At 44.3% G+C, this 18085-nt stretch overlaps 1 protein-coding gene across 1 annotated transcript in view; it reads left to right on the plus strand.

Moving 5' to 3' along the window:
- The window catches only part of DOPEY2 (dopey family member 2), a 134463-nt gene extending 120573 nt beyond the window's left edge, over nucleotides 1-13890 (plus strand). The window contains 5 exon segments of the mRNA XM_003132763.4: nucleotides 7696-7832; nucleotides 9981-10036; nucleotides 10523-10684; nucleotides 12315-12444; nucleotides 13391-13890. Coding sequence (XP_003132811.2) covers nucleotides 7696-7832; nucleotides 9981-10036; nucleotides 10523-10684; nucleotides 12315-12444; nucleotides 13391-13642 — 737 coding nt within the window. The 3' untranslated portion in view covers nucleotides 13643-13890.

An 18085-nucleotide genomic window follows, 5' to 3' on the forward strand; every position in this document is an offset into this window, starting at 1 on the left:
TTTTTTTTTTTTTTTTTTTGCGGGGGTGGGGGAGGGAGTTGGAGTCCAGACCAGGAATTAAACCTGGGCCTCAGCAGAGAAAGTGCTGAATCCTAACCACTGAGACCACCAGGGAACTTCCTGTGTGCTCTTCTTTTTTTTATTTTAGGGCCACACCCAAGGCATATGGACGTTCTCAGGCTGGGGTAGAATCAGAGCTACAGCTCCCGGCCTGTGGCACAGCCACAGCAACGCAGGATCCGAGCCGCGTCTGCGACCTACACCACAGCTCATGGCAATGCCAGATCCTTAACCCACCGAGCGAGGCCAGGGATCGACCCCAAGTCCTCATGGTTGCTAGTTGGGTTCGTTAACCACTGAGCCATGAACGGAACTCCCCCTGTGCTCTTCTTAATGTATCCTGATGACTCTAAATGTCAGTACTGATTCTTAGCCCATCTCCCTACTTGATTAACTCTTTGAAAGGTCTTACTTGTTTTAGGTCAAAACAGTAACAGCTTTCACAATGTCAACTATGACAATATTGCAGATTTGTGATAATAAAATACTGTTATATTTCAGCTGACGTGATGTCAGCATGTAAAGCCTATAAGATGTCTGTGGCATAATGTGTTGACTAGCTAGGAAGTATGAAATGAGATGTGTGAAAGCAGATATTCAGGTGTGGACAGGTCCTTTCTCAAGTTACTGACAGGAGGCTGATTAGATCCGAGCGTGACCCCAAATGCCAGGAAAGGTGATGGCAGCCCTCCAAAGACCACGGCTCAGTGCAGAGCCAAAGCTGAACTTTGGGAGTTCCTATCGTGGCTCAGTGGAAATGAATCTGACTAGTATCCATGAAGATGCATGTTCGATCCCTGGTCTTGCTCAGTGGGTTAAGGATCCTGCGTTGTCGTGAGCTGTGGTGTAGGTGGCAGCCCTGGCTCGGATCTGGCGTTGCTATGGCTGTGGCATAGGCTGGCAGCTGTAGCTCCGATTAGTCCCCTAGTTTGGGAACCTCCATATGCCGCAGGTGCAGCCCTAAAAAGCAAAAAACAAAAACAAAAACAAAAAACTGAGCTTGGTTGCATCTTTACAGAATTTGGAGGGGAGGCAGAACAACAGGAACCACACTTCTTCTAGTTCACGTGCAGCATCCGTGATGGTGCCTTATGCAAAAGGCCGTCAGACAGTGGCCTGAAGGGCTGCATTAGGTCCAGGAGGAGAGCCTGGTGAGCCATGTAGCGTGCCGTCCTTTCAGTGCCCTCTCAGTCTGGGGACAAACACTTGCCCCTTCTCTCCCTCATCTCCCGTCACACACTCCCCTAAAATCCAGGCTGAGGCCTGTGGGGCTCAAGAGACAGTGTTAGGTATGCAGAACAAAAAGAGAACAGGCAACAGCATTTCTCAAACAGTGATGTGGAGACTTTGACCATGGCAGGACTCAGACATCCAATAATTCTGAGAAATCATGGCTCTGAGAGGGAGGTAGCAACAACATAGTATTATATACATTTTGTGTGTGTGTGTGTGTGTGTGTGTGTGTGTGTATTTTGATTTTTAGAGCTGCACCCGTGACATATGGAGTTTTCCAGGCCAGGGGTCCAATCAGGGCTACAGCTGCTGGTCTACACCACAGCCACAGCAACATCCGATCTGAGCCTCTTTTGCACCCTACACCACAGCTCACAGCAATGTCGGATCCCTAACCCACTGAGCCAGGTCAGGGATTGAACCGGAAACCTCATGGTTCCTAGTCGTAGGTTTCCACTGCGCCACAACAGGAGCTCCTGTGTTTATATTTACATAATATGTATTTCTATATCCATATAAAAGAAATTCAGCACAATGGTGACTTTAGATAGGAGATGGCTTAGGGCCCTTGGGGAGGAGGAATTTCTCCAAATAAACCCCTCCACTTTGGATAAATAGCTCAGGGAATGTTTCTCTAAAAATACTACATATTTGAAAAAGTAAACATATTTACCCCCTTTCATTTTTTATTAACCGACAATTTCCAAAGCACTTGCCTCTCTGCTGTCATTGTCCCCAGGACTGGTATTAGGCCCAGCCTCCATGAGGTCCTGGGGTGATGGAATTCAGAGCATCCTCTGATGGTGCTGGGATACTGACTGACCCCATGGAGCAGTGGCACCCCAGTCAAAGGAGCAGATGCATCCAGAAGGTTCTAAGTTGCACCACCTGGTAAATAATTCAGGCCTAATCAGAAGAGGCTGGAATGGGAACATCTGGCATTTGTCCTCTGAGACACCCTCTCAGACACTTTCCTGTCATTGACAGCACTCGAGGGGGTGCATGGGGTGAGGAGCTGAGCAGCTCTGCACATCTTGGCTCATAGTGACATAAATTTTACATTGATCTCAAAAGCTGTGCATAAGCTTAAAGCAACTTTTTTTTTTTTTTTTTAAGGGAGGGTGGTTCTCTTGTGGCTCATCAGATTGAGGATCTGGCATTGTCACTGCTATGGCTCAGGTTCACTCCCTGGCCCAGGAGCTTCCACATGCTGCAGGTGCAGCCAAAAAGGCAAAAAATAAAAATAAAATGCTGTTTATGTAGATGAAAGGAGGACAGGCATCACCCCCCCCCCCAAAAAGCCCCTGTAGAGGGAAGCAGCAAGATCTAGAGGCAACAGTCTATTCCCTTTAAGCTGAAGAGTGTGGCTCATTCCAGGTCCACTTCCCATGTTTTAAGTCTTCCTCCTCATCCTGTATTAGCTCCACTTTTGCATCAGGATACTGAGGCTCAGAGAGATTAGCACCCACATAAAGTTGCGTGGCCACTAACTGGCAAAACCTGGACTGAAATCTGAACCCTCTGTCTCCCAGTGATGGGCTGTGGTTTGTGTAGGTGCCCTCTGAAGCAGGCGAGTTTCACAGATGGGGAGCAGGGTCAGCAGGATTAAGCAGCCAGCCCAAACAAGGCTCCACAGCCTTCACAGTGGTGCAGGGATTCTGGCTCACGGCTTTCTCCAGCTCTCTGCTCGCAAAGACTCCTTAAGCCCATAAGGTTTATCACTGAGCTAAGAAAGGAATATTACAGATTCTAAAATACGTCATCTTAGCAGAAGAATAGTCTCCTGAATTTAGCTTTTTATTTTTATTTTTTGCTTTTTAGGACCTCACCTGAGGCATATGAACGTTCCCAGGCTAGGAGTCAAATCAGAGCTGCAGCTGCCAGCCTATAGCAACAGCAGGTGTGAGCCAGGTCTGCAACCTACATACAGTACAGCTCACGGCAACACCGGATCCTTAACCCACTGCGTGAGGCCAGGGATGGAATCGGTATCCTCGAAAATACTAGTTGGGTTCATAAGCCACTGAGCTATAACGGAAACTGCCATGAATTTAGCTTTTATTTGAAGCATCAACATGAGAGATGCCCGATTGTGTACAAACTACTTTTTTTTGATCCTTTCTGTTTCAAAATAGATGAACTCCTAAGAGCACTTAATGAGGTGTAGTCTGCTGTTGAGTGGCGTGTCCTACAGGAATTGATTAGATCCTTTGGTTACGGCGTTGCTCAGTTCTGTGTCCTTACTGTTTTCCTGGGAGTTCTGTCCGTTGGGATAGGGAAGTTGAAGTTCCACTCTAGTTATCCACACTCATTCTCCGTTAGGTTCTGGAAATTCTTACTTCATGTATTTTATACCTCTGTTGTTTATGGCCACACCCACTCCATATGGAATTTCCATATGGTGGAACTTCAGGTCAAGGATGGAACCCGTGCCTCCACAGCAGTCGAATTCCTAACCCACCGCATCACAGCAGGAGCTCAGGAATGTCGTATCTTCTGGTCGAATGGGCCTTAGCGCTGTGTAATGGCCCCCTTTGACCCTGGCCCTTCCCTCTGCTCCCAAGTCTGTTCTGTCTTGTGTTAATAGTGCCACCCCAGGTTTCTGAAAATGGTTGCATGGTGTATCTTTTTCCATCCTTTTACCTTTAACCTACTTATATCGTTATATTCGAGGTGAGTTTTGTGTAAGACAGTGTATAATTGAGTCGTTCCTTTAATCCATTCAACCAAATCTCTCTCTCTTTTAATGGGCATGTTTAGACAATTTACCCTTAATATCATTGGCTAATCATCGATGTCAGGGTTTATTTTCTGTTTGTTCCTTGTTTTTTATTCCTGTTTCCCTTTTCCTGAGGTTTCTTGAATATTTTTTCAGCATTCCATTTTGATTTATTTGAAGCGGTTTTGGGGTGTATCTTTTTTTTTTTTGCAGCCCTGAGGAATATGGGGTTCCCAGGCCAGGGAACAGATCCAAGCCGCAGTTGCAGCCTTCCTCACAGCTGCAGCAATAATGGGTCCCTTTAACCCACTGTGCGGGCCCAAGAATCAAAGCCAGGTCCTGGTGCTGCAGAGATGCTACTGATCCTGTTGTACCACAGCAGGAACACCTATATATATATATTTTTTATATATAGTTTTTTGTAGTGGTTGCTTTAGGTATTATAGTAAACATAAAATATACATATTTACTGTGGTCTACTGGTATCAACATTTATTACCGTTTGGGATGCTTCTCTCCAATGTGATATAGTTGTCTGAAATGCTACCTTTATACTCTGCAACCACAAGCAAAAAATACTTTTTGCTTTCACTGTTCAACATAAGTTAAATACTCAAGAGGAAAGAATATTATTTTTACTCCTTTATTTACCTTTTCTGTTGCTTTCTAGTCGTTCCTGATGTTCCATGTTTCCCACCATTATTTCTTTTCTGTCTGATGAACATCATTTAGCCTTTTTTAGTGCAGATCTGTTGGCAACAAGTTTTGGGGGGGTTTTTTGTTTTTCAATTTTGTACTCACCCCCGCAACAAATGGAAATTCCCGGGCCAGGAAGTGAATCTGTGACATAGCTGTGACCTATGCCACAGTTGGGGCAATGCTGGATTCTTTAGCCAGCTGCCCCTGGGCCGAGGATTGTACCCATACCTCTGCAAGGACCCAGGCTGCTGCAGTCAGATTTTTAACCCACTGTGCCACGGTGGGAATTCCGCTACAAGTTTTCTTAGTTTTCCTTCATGAAGACTTTTTTTCCTACCTTCATTTGTCTTATTTTGGTTTAGTCATGGCTTTCTCCCAAAATCTTCATTCTGGAAGGATAATTTCATTGGAAATAGAACAACTCTGGGTTGAAGTTCTTTTCTTTTGGCACTTGAACAATAGCCACTTCTTTCTGACTGTGATTTGAGAAATCTGCTATCATTAAAATTATTGTCCCTTTTAGGTAATGTATCATTTCCCTCTGACTGCTATCAAAATTCTTTTCTGTTTTTAATTTTCAGAAGTTTGATTACATGACCAAATGTGATTTCTTTGGTTTTATCCTTATTATAGTTCACTCAGCTTCTTGTATTTGTAGATGTACATCTTTCACCAGATTTGGAAAATTTTCAGTCGTTATTTTTTCAAATATTTTTCCAACCTGTAATCTTTTTCACTCTCCTTCTGGGACTCCAATGCACAAATGCTAGACCTTTTGTTGTCCCACTAGTCTATGAGATTCTTTTTTTCTTTTCTTTTTAGGGCCACACCCTCGGCATATGGAGGTTCCCAGGCTAGGGGTCACATCAGAGCTACAGTTGCTAGCCTACAACACAGCCACAGCAATGTAGGATCTAAGCCAAGTCTGCAAACTACATCACAGCTTGCTGCAATGCCAGATCCCTGACCTACTGATCAAGGCCAGGGAGCAAACCCACATCCTCATGGATACTAGTCAGATTTGTTTCCGCTACACCACAACAGGAACGTCTGTTTTTTGTTTTGTTTTTTTTTTTCCCCCAATCTTTTCTCTCTCCTTTGTCCAATTTGAATAATTACTATTGATTCCGTATTTAATTTTCATCTCCCACTGTCATTTCTATTCTGCTTGAACTCATGAGTAAGTTTTTCTATCTTGGTGATTCTGTTTTTTCGTTCTAAAATTTGTTTGGCTTTTCTTTGTATCTTCTGTTTCTTTGCTGACACTTACTATTTCTTATTTGTTTCAAGTGTCCATACTTGGTTATGGGAGTATTTTTAGATAGATTTAAAATCCTTTTCCAATAATTCCTACCTCTCTGTTATCTCTGCATTGGTGTCTTTGGGGTATCTTTTCTCATTCAAGTTGAGACTTTTGGCATTCCAGGTTACATTCTTTTCAGTTTGCCTAGGCTGGGATAAAATTTAAAATTTAAAAACCCCAGAGTACTCACTTCCAGGTCCTTCCTTAAGTCCCAAGGCTCCTACCCAGTCCTGCTGCCTTTCCTGCACCTGTTTTCTGATGGTTGGCTTATGTATTTCATTCAAGATTTTTTGCCTTGTTGAGAAATAATATGTAATGTACTTACTCTATCTTGTCCATAACCAGAAGCACAAACAACTTTTTTAAAATGCCAGCTTGCTTGTCAAGTATCTAAGCTATTCATAATCCTTCTTTTGGTCAAAGTACTTTTATGATTATTATTATTATTATTATTTGCTTTTTAAGGCCACACCCAGGGAATATGGAGGTTCCCAGGCTAAGGGTTGAATTGGAGGTGTAGCTGCCAGCCTAAACCACAGCCACAGCAATGTGGGATCTGAGCCGCATCTGTGACCTACACCACAGCTCACTGCAACCCCAGATCCTTAATTCACTCTGCAAGGCCAGGGATGAAACCCGAATCCTCATGGATACTAGTCGGATTCGTCTCTACTGTGCCACAACAGGAACTCCTAGCCAAAGTACTTTTAAAGGCAAGAAGGAAAAAGTCCATTTCGGCTAGCTCAAATAAAGGGAAGTTGATTACACATGTCCTCTAGCGAGCCTTGGCTAGCATGACGGTAGCTCAGCTGTTTGCTGTGGCAATTTGTCATGTTGCTAAAGACCTTACATTATGGGAAACACATTTAATTTTTCAGTGGAGAAGCAGGAAAGACTGTTAGGGACCAGAGAGTTTAACTTTTCTCCTACAGGAAATAGTTTTCATCATGGCCATAAAATCTAAACTTTACTGAATGAAGCTATTTTATTCAGTCACTCCACATGCCTCTCCTCACCCCCAAATATAAATGTCATCTGCTCAGGAATCTAGATGATCTTATAGTTTCCATTGCTCACCAAGCTCTGTCTTTGGTTTCTGTGTGTAATTTTTTTTTTTTTTAAGGCCACACCGGTGGCATATGGAACCTCCCAGGCTAGGGATTGAATCAGAGCTACAGCTGCTGCCTACACCACAGGCATAGCAACAGCAGGAACCGAGCTGCCTCTTTGACCTACACCACAGCTCACAGCAACGCCAGATCCCTGGCCCACTGAGCAAGTCCAGGAATCAAACCTGAATTCTCAGGGATTATAGTCAGGTTCATTTCCACTGGGCCACGAAAGGAATTCTTTCATGTTTCATATTCTTAGAAGAACATTTACGTGAATCAACCAGTGGATTTCTGGCTTGAGCCAGAAGTTGATGCCTTTCTGCAAAGCCACAGCAGGGGAATAAGAGGCACTTAATGCATTTCCTTTAGCAAAGGCTGCAAACCACTGTGCCTCATAAGGAAGAGGACTGGGGGCAAACAATGGGCCCGAGACCATGCCCCCAACACGCGTGTCATGTACAGGGTTGTGGTCAGATGTCAAAGCCATTGTAATTTTATTTTGCCTCTGTATCTAGTAGAAACTCCAAACTGCATATTTGTGTGACCTCTCTAAAATCTTCTTTCCTTAGAACGCCTGACAGACAATCTCAGAGTTGGACAGACATCCATAGTTGCTGCTCAGATGTTTCTTTTTTTCAGAGTTTTGCTGCTAAGAATATCTCCTCAACATTTGACTTCATTGTGGCCAATAATGGTTTCTGAATTGGTAAGTACAAGTATCTTACTTTTGAAAGCAAGATTGGAGCTTTTTAAAGTGTTTTTTTGGGAATAATGGGAGTTCCCGTTATGGCTCAGCAGGTTAAGGACTTGACATAGTGCCCGTGAGGATGCAGGTCCAATGCCTGGCCTCGATCAGTGGGTTAAGAATCTGGCGTTGCCGGGAGCTGTGACATAGGACACAGACGAAGCTCAGATCTTTTATTGCTGCGGCTGTGGCATAGGCTGGCAGCTGCAGCTCTGATTCAGCCCCTAGCCTGGGAACTTCTATTTGCTGCAGGTGCAGCATTGAAGGAGAAAAAAAGGAATAAATGTATTGTTTACTATATCTTAAGTTTATCAGCAAAGTTTTCCGTCTAGTTGGTAGCATATGGCCTTTGGTTTGGTAGAGAATATTTTATAATCATATTTTATCTCCCATCAGTTATTTCAACTAATTTGTATTGCTTGATATTATTTGCTATTTTTAAGCTTTTTCCCCCTACTTTTATTGAGATATAAGTGACATACAGCAGTGGAGTTCCCATCGTAGAGCAGCGGAAACAAATCCATCTAGGAACCATGAAGTTGGGGGTTCGATCCCTGGCCTCACTCAATGGGTTAAGGATCCGGTGTTGCCGTGAGCTGTGGTATAGTTCACAGATGCGGCTTGGATCTGGTGTTGCTGTGGGATTTGACCTCTAGCCTGGGAACCTCCATATGCTGTGGGTGCAGCCCTAAAAAAGCAAAAAAAAAAAAAAAAAAAAAAAGAGAGACATACAGCAGTGTATAAGTTTAAAGTGTACAACATATTAATTTGACTGAAATACATCGTGAAATAATTACTACAATAAGTTTAGTTAACATCCATCTTGTCTAGATATAAAAAGAAAAAATAATTTTTTCTTTGTGATGACACCTCAGGATTTACACTCTTAATGTTCATATATAACTTACAGCAATGTTAACTAGTTGTCATGTTGTACGTTGTATCCCTAGTACTTATTTATCTTACAACTTGAAGTCTGTACCTATTTGAGCCCCTTCCTCCAGATTTCCCTCCCCGACCCCCTGCCTCTGCTAACCACCAATCTGATCTTTTTCTGTGAGTTCCGTTTTGTTTTATTGGGAGTTTTTTGAGATTCCACTTATAAATGAAATCATAGCATGTTTGTCTTTCTCTTCTGATTGATTTCACTTAGTATAATGGCCTTAAAGCCCTTCTATGTTGTTGGGAATAGCAGGCTGCCTCCTTTTATGGCTGAATAATATTCCACTGCAAATGGAGTCAACAATGTCTTTATCCACTCATCTGTTGATGGGCACTTAGGTTGTTCCTGTAGTACCCTGGCTCTTAGAAATTGTGCTGTTCTGAACATGGAGGCCCAGAGAGCTCTTTGACACTACTTCCACTTCCTTTGGGTGGGTTCTCAGAAGAGGAATCGCTGGGTCATACGGTAGTTCTAGTTTTAGTTTTTTGAGGCGCCTCCGTACTATTTTCCATAGTGGCTGTACCAGTTTACAGTCCCACCAACATTGGACAAGGGTTCCCTTTTCTCCACATCCTTGCCAACACGTGTCATCTCTTGTCCTTTTGATGACAGCAGTTCTCCCAGGTGTGAGGTGAAATCTCATTGTGGGTTTTGTTTTGTTTTGTTTTGTTTTGTTTTGTTTTGTTTCGGGGGTGCAGCAAGTGGCGGCTCTATGTGGGCATCTCCGTTCCCAGACCAGGTGTTGAACTCAGGCCACAGCAGTGAAAGCGCTGAGTCCTAGCCACGAGACCAGCCAGGACCTCCCTTCACTGTGATTTTGATTTGCTCTTCCCTGGGGAGGAGCAATGTTGATCATCTTTCATGCACCTCTTGCCATTCACGTATCTTCTTGGGGTAAATGTCTGTTCGGGTCCTTTGCTTATTTCTTAATTGGATTATTTGGGGGGGTTGCTCTTGATTTGTATGCATTCTTTATATGTTTTGAATATTATCCCCTTATCAGATGTTTGGTTTGTAAATTTTTTTTTCCATTTCATAGGTTGTCTTTTCATTTCATTGATGGTTTCTGTTGCTTTATTTGCTATTTTTTATGCATATGAATTTTAAACATGAAGCTAGGTTGAATCTCTCTCAAATAGTAACTTGAATTCACGATTTTTTTTAAGATTCAGACATTCATACAGCTCGAGGAAGATTTGAAAGAGGACGATGAATCATTAAGGTAAGTGGCAGGAGGGTCTGAGCATATGTGTGGAAGTTAATGGACATCAGTCTATGATGGAGGGCCGTCCGGGACTAAACACTCTGTTCTTGAACTACTTGTTTTCATTTTTTTCTTTTTAGAGCCACACATGTGACATACGGAAGTTCCCAGGCTAGGGGTCGAATTGGAGCTATGGCTGCTGGCCTATGCCACAGCCACAGCAATGCCAGATCTGAGCCACATCTGCAACCTACACGCCAACTCACGGCAACGCCCAATCCTTAACCCACCGAGCAAGGCCAGGGGTCGAACCTGCATCCTCATGGCTACTAGTCAGGTTCTTAACTCTGGCACCACAATGGCAACTCCTTGAAGTACTTGGGAAGGGACCAGCTATTCTGATCATTTCTTAAAAGGAAAACCTTCTTGTGGACATTGCATAGGCAAATAGACTACAGCAAATAGGAATGAATTTGTAACAGGAGTTTCCTTGCACATTTGCAGAAATGGCAACAAAGTCAACAGAATGAAAGTTGCAGTCTCTGATGGAAACGGGCCCTCCGGGGGCGAGCTACCCCAGAGTGAACTCATCCTGTATTTATCAGCTTGCAAATTCTTGGACACAGCACTTTCTTTTCCACCTGACAAAATGCCCTTATTTCAAATGTAAGTCAGATATGACCACATGGCTTCTTTGAAAGAGTTTCCTTTTCTTTCCTCTGAAGCATTTTCACTTGTTCTTTCCTGTACAGAGGATGAGATGCCACAGTACCGGTTTCGAGTGGCCAGTGAACTGGCTCAGAATACCAAGTTTCAGATTACTTACAGCATCTGTGGTTTCATGAATTTGGCTCACAGTAGTGTTTATGAATGGGTGTGTGGGTAAGGGCGTGGGTGTTTAGGGGGGTTTTGCTTCTGGGTGCTTTGAAAACAAGAATCGCCCACAGGTGGTCCTCACAGCATTTGTGTAGTTTAGGGTTTTGTCTGTTTCCAATTGAGCAAATGAAATATGCCGTCTGCAGTTCACTCTGCCCTTGTTGGCTCACATTTCCTACAGGCTTAACACAGCTGCTTCAATGTTTAATTTCACGCCTGGCCCCAGATACCATCTCCCTGTCCTGTCCCCCAAGGAGAGCAGTCATGTAGAAACACTAAGAGAAAGAAGCCAGTCTGTAACGGGGACATACTGGATGATTCCAGCTCTATGATGATCTGTGAAAGGCAAAACTATGGAGACAGTAAGCAGATCCGTGTGTGCCAGGGGAGAGCGAGGCAGGGCTAGAAGATTCCTAGGGCAGTGAAACTATTGTGTATGATACTGTAACGTGGTCACATGTCATTTCACACTTGTCTGAACCCATAAAAGGCGCAATGCCAAGAGTGAGCCCAAAGGTCAACTCTGGACCTTGGGTGGTGATGGTGAGTCAGTGTCTGTTTATCGGTTGTAACAAATGTACCCGGGTGTTGATCGTGGAGGAAGTTGTGTGTGGCAGAGGGGGCAGGGCGCACATGGAAAACCTCTGTACTTTCTGCTCAGTTTTGCCGTGAACCTGAAAGTGCTCTAAAAAGAAAAAAAATTTTTTAAGTGAGTGCTGATAATACATGAATATGCATAGCAGCGTTAAACATAATAGGTAAAAGGAAGAGAACTGAAATGTTCATCAGTGGATAAGTAACATGTGGTGTTTCCACCCAATGAAATGTCCTACAATAAAAGAACTGAAGCACTGCCACACGCTGCAGCATGGGTAAACCTTGACAATACTCTGTAAAGTGGAAGCAGCCAGGCACAAATGACCCGTATTGTATGATTCCATGTATATGAAGTGTCCAGAATTTAAAAGTCTGTACAAACAGAAAACAGATTAGGGGAGTTGCTGCTGTGGTTCAAAGGGATCAGTGGCCATTCTGCAGGGCCAGGACACAGGCTTGATCCCTGGCCTGGCGTTGCCCCAGCAGCAGCGTAGGTCACAACTGTGGCTTGGACCTGATCCCTGGCCCAGGAACTTTCATACGCCTCAGGGAGACCAAAAAAGAAAAGAAAAGAAAAAGCAGGGGTTGCCTTGATCAAAGGGAGGCTGTAGTAGATCGTGGGGTGAGCAGGGATGCTATTGGGGGTAATGAAAATATCCTAAAATTCACTATGGTGATGGATGGTGAACTCTTTGACTGTATCAAAAGCGGTTGTACACTAAATGGATGCATTGTGTGGTCTGTGAATTCGCAGTAAAACTGTTTTAAAGTCTGTCGGTGGGCTCCAAGCCAGCATGCCTGACCTCAGATTTTGTTCCTCCAGTTACAGGTGGGCATTCGTTCCAGAAGTGGACACAGAGGGCCCTGCCTGCCCATCAGATCTAGAGGAAAATCACCAAGAATACAAACCGCACATCGTCAGGATTCTAGAACTTCTAAAATTAAAATATGGGGTAAATGTTTTCCTTTTTAAAATGTGAATCTGTGGCAGAGGGGAGAAGGGCTAGGCAGTGAGTGAAGCACTTCATTTGCCATTTGATTTTAATGGCTTTGAACAATTTGCAAAGAGTCTCTGACGGTTCAAGCTTGAAGACGATGATGCATGCCATCTTTGTTTTTGTCATTCATCTGTCACTTTCTCATCCCAGTTGCTAAGAGGCAAAGCCTCCTGGGTGACACAGTCCTCTAGAAGTTGTCGTGCACACAGAGTCCCACCATGACTTAGAGGAAGGAGGGGAAGAGGGGCCCGGCCCCAGGAGCATGGGCTTAGGGTGAAATCCTGGTGAAGACCACAGCTGAGGACCTAGGATTCGGGTTTAGGACGCCATCATCAGCACTCACAGTGAATTTTCATAAAGGACCTGTTACTGAACACAAGTCCATGTCCCCGACACACAGCGGGGCTCGACAATACAGAAACGTCGGCGTTTGAAGCAGAGAAAGATTTATTGCAGGGCCATGCAAGGAGACAGGTGGCTCATGCCTTAAAAAGCCCCAACTCCCTGAAGGCTTTCAGCAAAGCCCTCTTAAAGGCAAGGTGAGGGAAGGGCATGGTTAGTTGTTGGAAACTTGGTGTGGGATCCTTTGTTCTTGGAGCTGTCCACACAGGTCAGGTCACGGTCAGATCAGGATGTTCCTGTTATTCACTGTTTGGGTCGGGTCGCGGTCAGGCTAGCCTATACATTTCAAGCTACAGGAAACATTCTTTGACAAAAGTTCCAGAGCATGACTAAGCCCAGGCAACAGAGCACCCAAGGTTAAAGTCAAAAGGACAGATCTGATAGAGAGTCAGATTCATTCCTCCGTATTACAGACACATCTCTTGCTTTCACCGCCTGCATGTGCTTCACGCGCCTCCCCAGCCCCTAGCAAAGCTGCATCGTTGTCGTTCTTTTGCAGGAAATCAGCAGCTCAGATGAGATCTCCATGAAGAGTGAACTCCCTCTTCTGCGCCAGCGTTCTCTTTCCAGCATTAGGCAATTGATGCCCTTCTTCACGACGCTCAATTGTGCTTTTAAATCCCAAAGTAAATTGCCTGCAGACACCCGGGCCCCTCCACTCTTCGAGTTTCCTGTCGAAGAGACCCCAAGGGTCTTGAAGCAACTGGAAGAATGTGTCGAATATGATTTTTTGGAACATCTGGAATGTTAGCCTTGTAAGCCAGAACTCGCTTAATCCATTTACTGAGACTCCGGCAAACACCAGGATGTACTCCAAACAAGAAGGGAGCCAGCATAGTGCTTTTAAACAAGTCTATTTCAATTTTGAAAGTAAATTTCAGATCATTTTTCTGGTGGGCAACAAAACACACTTCCTGAATGCCTTGTAATATATTCAGATCTGATTTTATGTTTCTTCCTCAATTTATGTAAAGAAAATAAAATTAATATATCATCTAATGGTAGCAGAAAATTTGTCATGTGAGGTAAAGGATGAAAAGAATGAAGAGTTGTTTTCTTTGTTGATGCAGGTAGATTGGTCTGTGTCAGTACATTTCTCTACAAATGTAAACTTGTTTAGTTTGTTTTGTCTTTTTAGGGCCGCCCCCTCGGCATGTGGAGGATCCTAGGCTAGGGGTCTAATCAGAGCTGTAGCCACCGGCCTTCACCAGAGCCATAGCAATGCCAGATCCGAGCCACATCTGTGACCTACACCACAGCTTACAGCAATGCCAGATCTTTAACCCACTGAGCAAGGCCAGGGATCGAACCTGAAACCTCATGGTTCCTAGTCAGGTTTGTTCCCACTGTGCCACGATGGGAACGCCTTTTTAGTATGATTTTTAACCTTTCATACATATGTCCCTTTAAGCATTTGTTTTGGTACTGCATTTTTAAATGAAAGCATATTGTTTTCTAAAAATATTAGTTATCAATGACCATTGACTATCCATCGTGGGTGAAAACTTGAAGATACCTCTGTGTGTTTCACCCTTGCCCGTTAAAATCACCTGCTTGCACTGTTCTGCTGGGTAAGAAATACAGTTTTCACGCCTCTGGCAGCTGTAACCTGAGTTCCATGCCACAATGTGCCTTGCCAGCACTTTTAGCATAAATCAATCAACATGGTTAAGGAGCCTCCAACGCCTGAAACTCCTCTTGGGGAAACTCGATCTTTGGTCTCTTCCTTAGTCCTCTTTCCGGGATCTCTCTACTCCTTTGCAGACATCCCTGTTCATGAAATTAATCCCTTCGCAGGCACAGATTCCTCTGGCCTGGCAGCATGTCATCCCACTCTTTTCAAGGCTCTTTGTCTTTTGCCAACTACCCTATTTAGAATCCCACTTGGCGGCCAGCCTCCGTGGTGATTTGCCCACTTTGTGCCAGGGCTCAGGGCTTGCGCACCAAACCTGCCTGTCTCACGTCCCCTTTTCAGCCACCAGGGCAAAACGTGCAATCGCTCTCCAGGGCAGATGATGTGTACGGTCCTAGGGGTGCTCTCAGATCCATCAGTATCTGGGAAGTGGGACCAACATTCCTGGTTTAAGTTTCTCCTAACATCCTACTACATGTTAGTTTGTGCTCAGTGCAGAAGTAATTGGTGTCACTAGCCCCAATATAGGATTTGAGGAGCACAGAAACACTTGGTTCCCTAAATAAGGACAAAAAATAAGAATCAAAAAGTGGAGTTCCCATTGTGACTCAGTGGTAATGAACCTGACTAGTATCCATGAGAATGCGGATTCGATCCCTGGTCTTGCTCAGTGGGTTAAGGATCCAGCCTTGCCATGAGCTGTGGTGTAGGTCACAGATGAGGCTGGGAGCTGGCATTGATGTGGCTCTGGCATAGGCTGGCATCATCTGCAGCTCCGATTCAGTCCCTAGGCCTGGGAACTTCCATATGCCACAGTGTGCCCCCCCCCCAAAAAAAAGCAACACTCAAGTTCTTTTTGTGGCCTAGCGGTTAAGGATTCAGCATTGTCACTGTCGTGGCTCAGGTTCAGTCCCTGACCCAGGAATTTCTGCATGCTGCCAGCACCACCAAAGAAAAGTACCACTAGATATATGGGTATTCATACAAATATGTGTTTAAAAATTACATTGATACTATTATTTTTTTGTAGGTGGAAGATAGCTTTTAAATCATTTGCAAGTTTGGTCACTAAAATGTTAAATATTGAAGTGTAGAATTATGATTTCTATGTAACTTGTATGATGAGCTCCCTATAATTCAAGTTGTGAGGAATTAACCATACGCTGATGAATAGTTAACATCAAGGTAGGTGCATACGTTCATTTTTCTCTCTCCAGTATCTAAAACAGCTTAATGGGGAGTTCCCACCACAGTGCAGTGGATTAAGAATCCGACTACAGTAGCTCAGGTTGCTATGGAGGCCCTGGTTCAGTCCCAGCCTGGCACAGTGGGAAGTTCCAAAGACTCCATCATTGCTACAGCTGTGGCATAGGTCATAGCTGTGGTTCAGATTCAGTCCCTGGCCATGGAACTTCCATGCGCTGCAGGTGCTACCATAAAACGAAAAAAATAATTTTTTTTGTTGTTGTCTTTTTAGGGCTGCACAGCAGCGCTGGATCTTTAACCCACTGAGCAAGGCCAGGGATTGAACCCGCAACCTCATGGCTCCTAGTCAGGTTCGTCTCCAATGCGCCATGATGGGAATTCCCCAAAAAAGAAAATTTTAAATAAAACAGAGCTCCTGTGTGGCTCAGTGGATTACAAACCTGACTAGTATCCATAAGGATGTGGGTTTGATACCTGGCCTCACTGGGAGTTAAGGATCTGGCATTGCAGTAAATTGTGGTGTAGGTCACAGATTCGCTCAGACCCCGAATTGCTGTGGCTCTGATTTGACTCCTAGCCTGGAAACTTCCATATGCTGCAGGTGCAGCCCTAAAAAGCAAATAATAATAAAATATAAAAACCAGCGTAATGGTCTCTGTCAATACCATATGTAACTTAATCCTGATTTACTGACTAGAAGTCTTAAAAGGGATTCAACAGTACATCTCTGTTTAGCCTAGAACCCTAAAAAAGAAGTCTTATAAATGTGATCTACATCTTTGGTCAGTGTATACAACTCAGTGGGTGAGGACGGAGGCTCTGACGTCAGTTTGGGTTTGCTCTTCAGCTTTGCCCACCTGCTAAGCTGGCCAAATACTTTGTGCCTCACTTCTCTCATTCGTAAAATGGAAATATTGGTGGTATCTGCTTCTCAACTAACCCTCTCTCTGCTCCCTCTGCAGTCCACATAAAGTTTTGATTGTGCACCCCAAAAGAAGCTTGTGCCCACCCCACCCCCCATACCTACAAACTCTGTGTTACATGAATTTACCTGAGTATCAACATACACTGTATTTTATAAAAGAGAAAATGGAGTTCTTTTTTTTTTTTTTTTGTCAGTTTGAAGAAAAATGAAATTAGCCATTTTCTTCTTCCCAGTGGAGGCCTTTCTGTATCCCACTTTGAAGACGACAGCTCTCAGTTCCTCCCGGAAGAAGTTAAGCCATGTGTCCTGCCCAAGGACCAAAGTGCCACTGCTCAGTGGATGAGCGGAGTGTTGGGACTAGTGTTCTAACAAAGCAGTTTCGAATGCCCAGAGCTGCAGGGAGTGTGGTGGGAAAGAAAGCCTTGTGTGTTGGCACGAAATGGGCATTGGTGCTAGAATACATCCCTCGGGCCAGGCATGGTGCTGAGTGTGTCAGGAGTATGACTTTCTAACCTCCTGAGAAGGTGGGGACTGTTCCCTCATTCTACTGAGTCAGTAGAACCAGGAATTGAAACTTAAGTCTGTCTGTCTCTAGAGCACTGTGTTCTCAACCCCAGAGCTGAGAAAATGAAACAGGAAAACCCCAAGAGGGCTGCTGCTGTTTGGTGATGTATGGAAGAGTTTCTGAGGCTACCACCTCCAGTGGACTTCCTGCCATACCAGCTCATCCTAGGTCCCCAGCACAGAGGAGGTGATGCCAGGCTCTCACGGGGTGGTGGAGAGCAAGCCTTATTCTCCTGTACTTGTGTTAGGTCCATTTAAATTAGAAGTAGCTAGATTCACTGAGATGGTTGATGAAGCCTGTACTTTAAACCTTTGAATGGCAATGTGGGAGACCAGACAGAATCTGATGTAAGACAATGCCCTCTATGAGGTATTATTTACAGTTGGGTAGGGCACCAATGAACCTGCAGGAGTAACACCATCAAAGAAGAGAATAGTGGACAAGTGGACCCGGGCTATGAAGGAGCCCTGCCATGTAAGCAGGGGCACCTAGACCTTGTGAGAATCGCTGCAGTAGTATCATGCTTTCACGTTTTGTTAGATCATAATCATTCCATAACTCGAATCCCAACATCTTCAGACTTTGTGCTGCCTCTGAAGTTCAGAATGAAGAGACCTCCTTCAAGCATTTTTCAGGGCGGTGATGAGGACCCTGTGGTTAGAAATCTGTCAGTTGTGGTCGGAATCCAGCAAAGCAACCCTGCTTAACAGACATCTTCTCTCGTGTGTGTGCACGGAGTCATCCAGAGAGCTTGCTCACTTGCAGAATGCCTCCCCTCTTCTGCAGAGAGTCTGTATCAGCAGAGGGGGCGATATTCAGGAATCTCTGCGTGTAATAAGTTATTTTCTGGGTCAGTGCTTCCTGG

The sequence above is a fragment of the Sus scrofa genome, chromosome 13 (genome assembly GCF_000003025.6).
Source record: "Sus scrofa isolate TJ Tabasco breed Duroc chromosome 13, Sscrofa11.1, whole genome shotgun sequence".
Taxonomy (NCBI): domain Eukaryota; kingdom Metazoa; phylum Chordata; class Mammalia; order Artiodactyla; family Suidae; genus Sus; species Sus scrofa.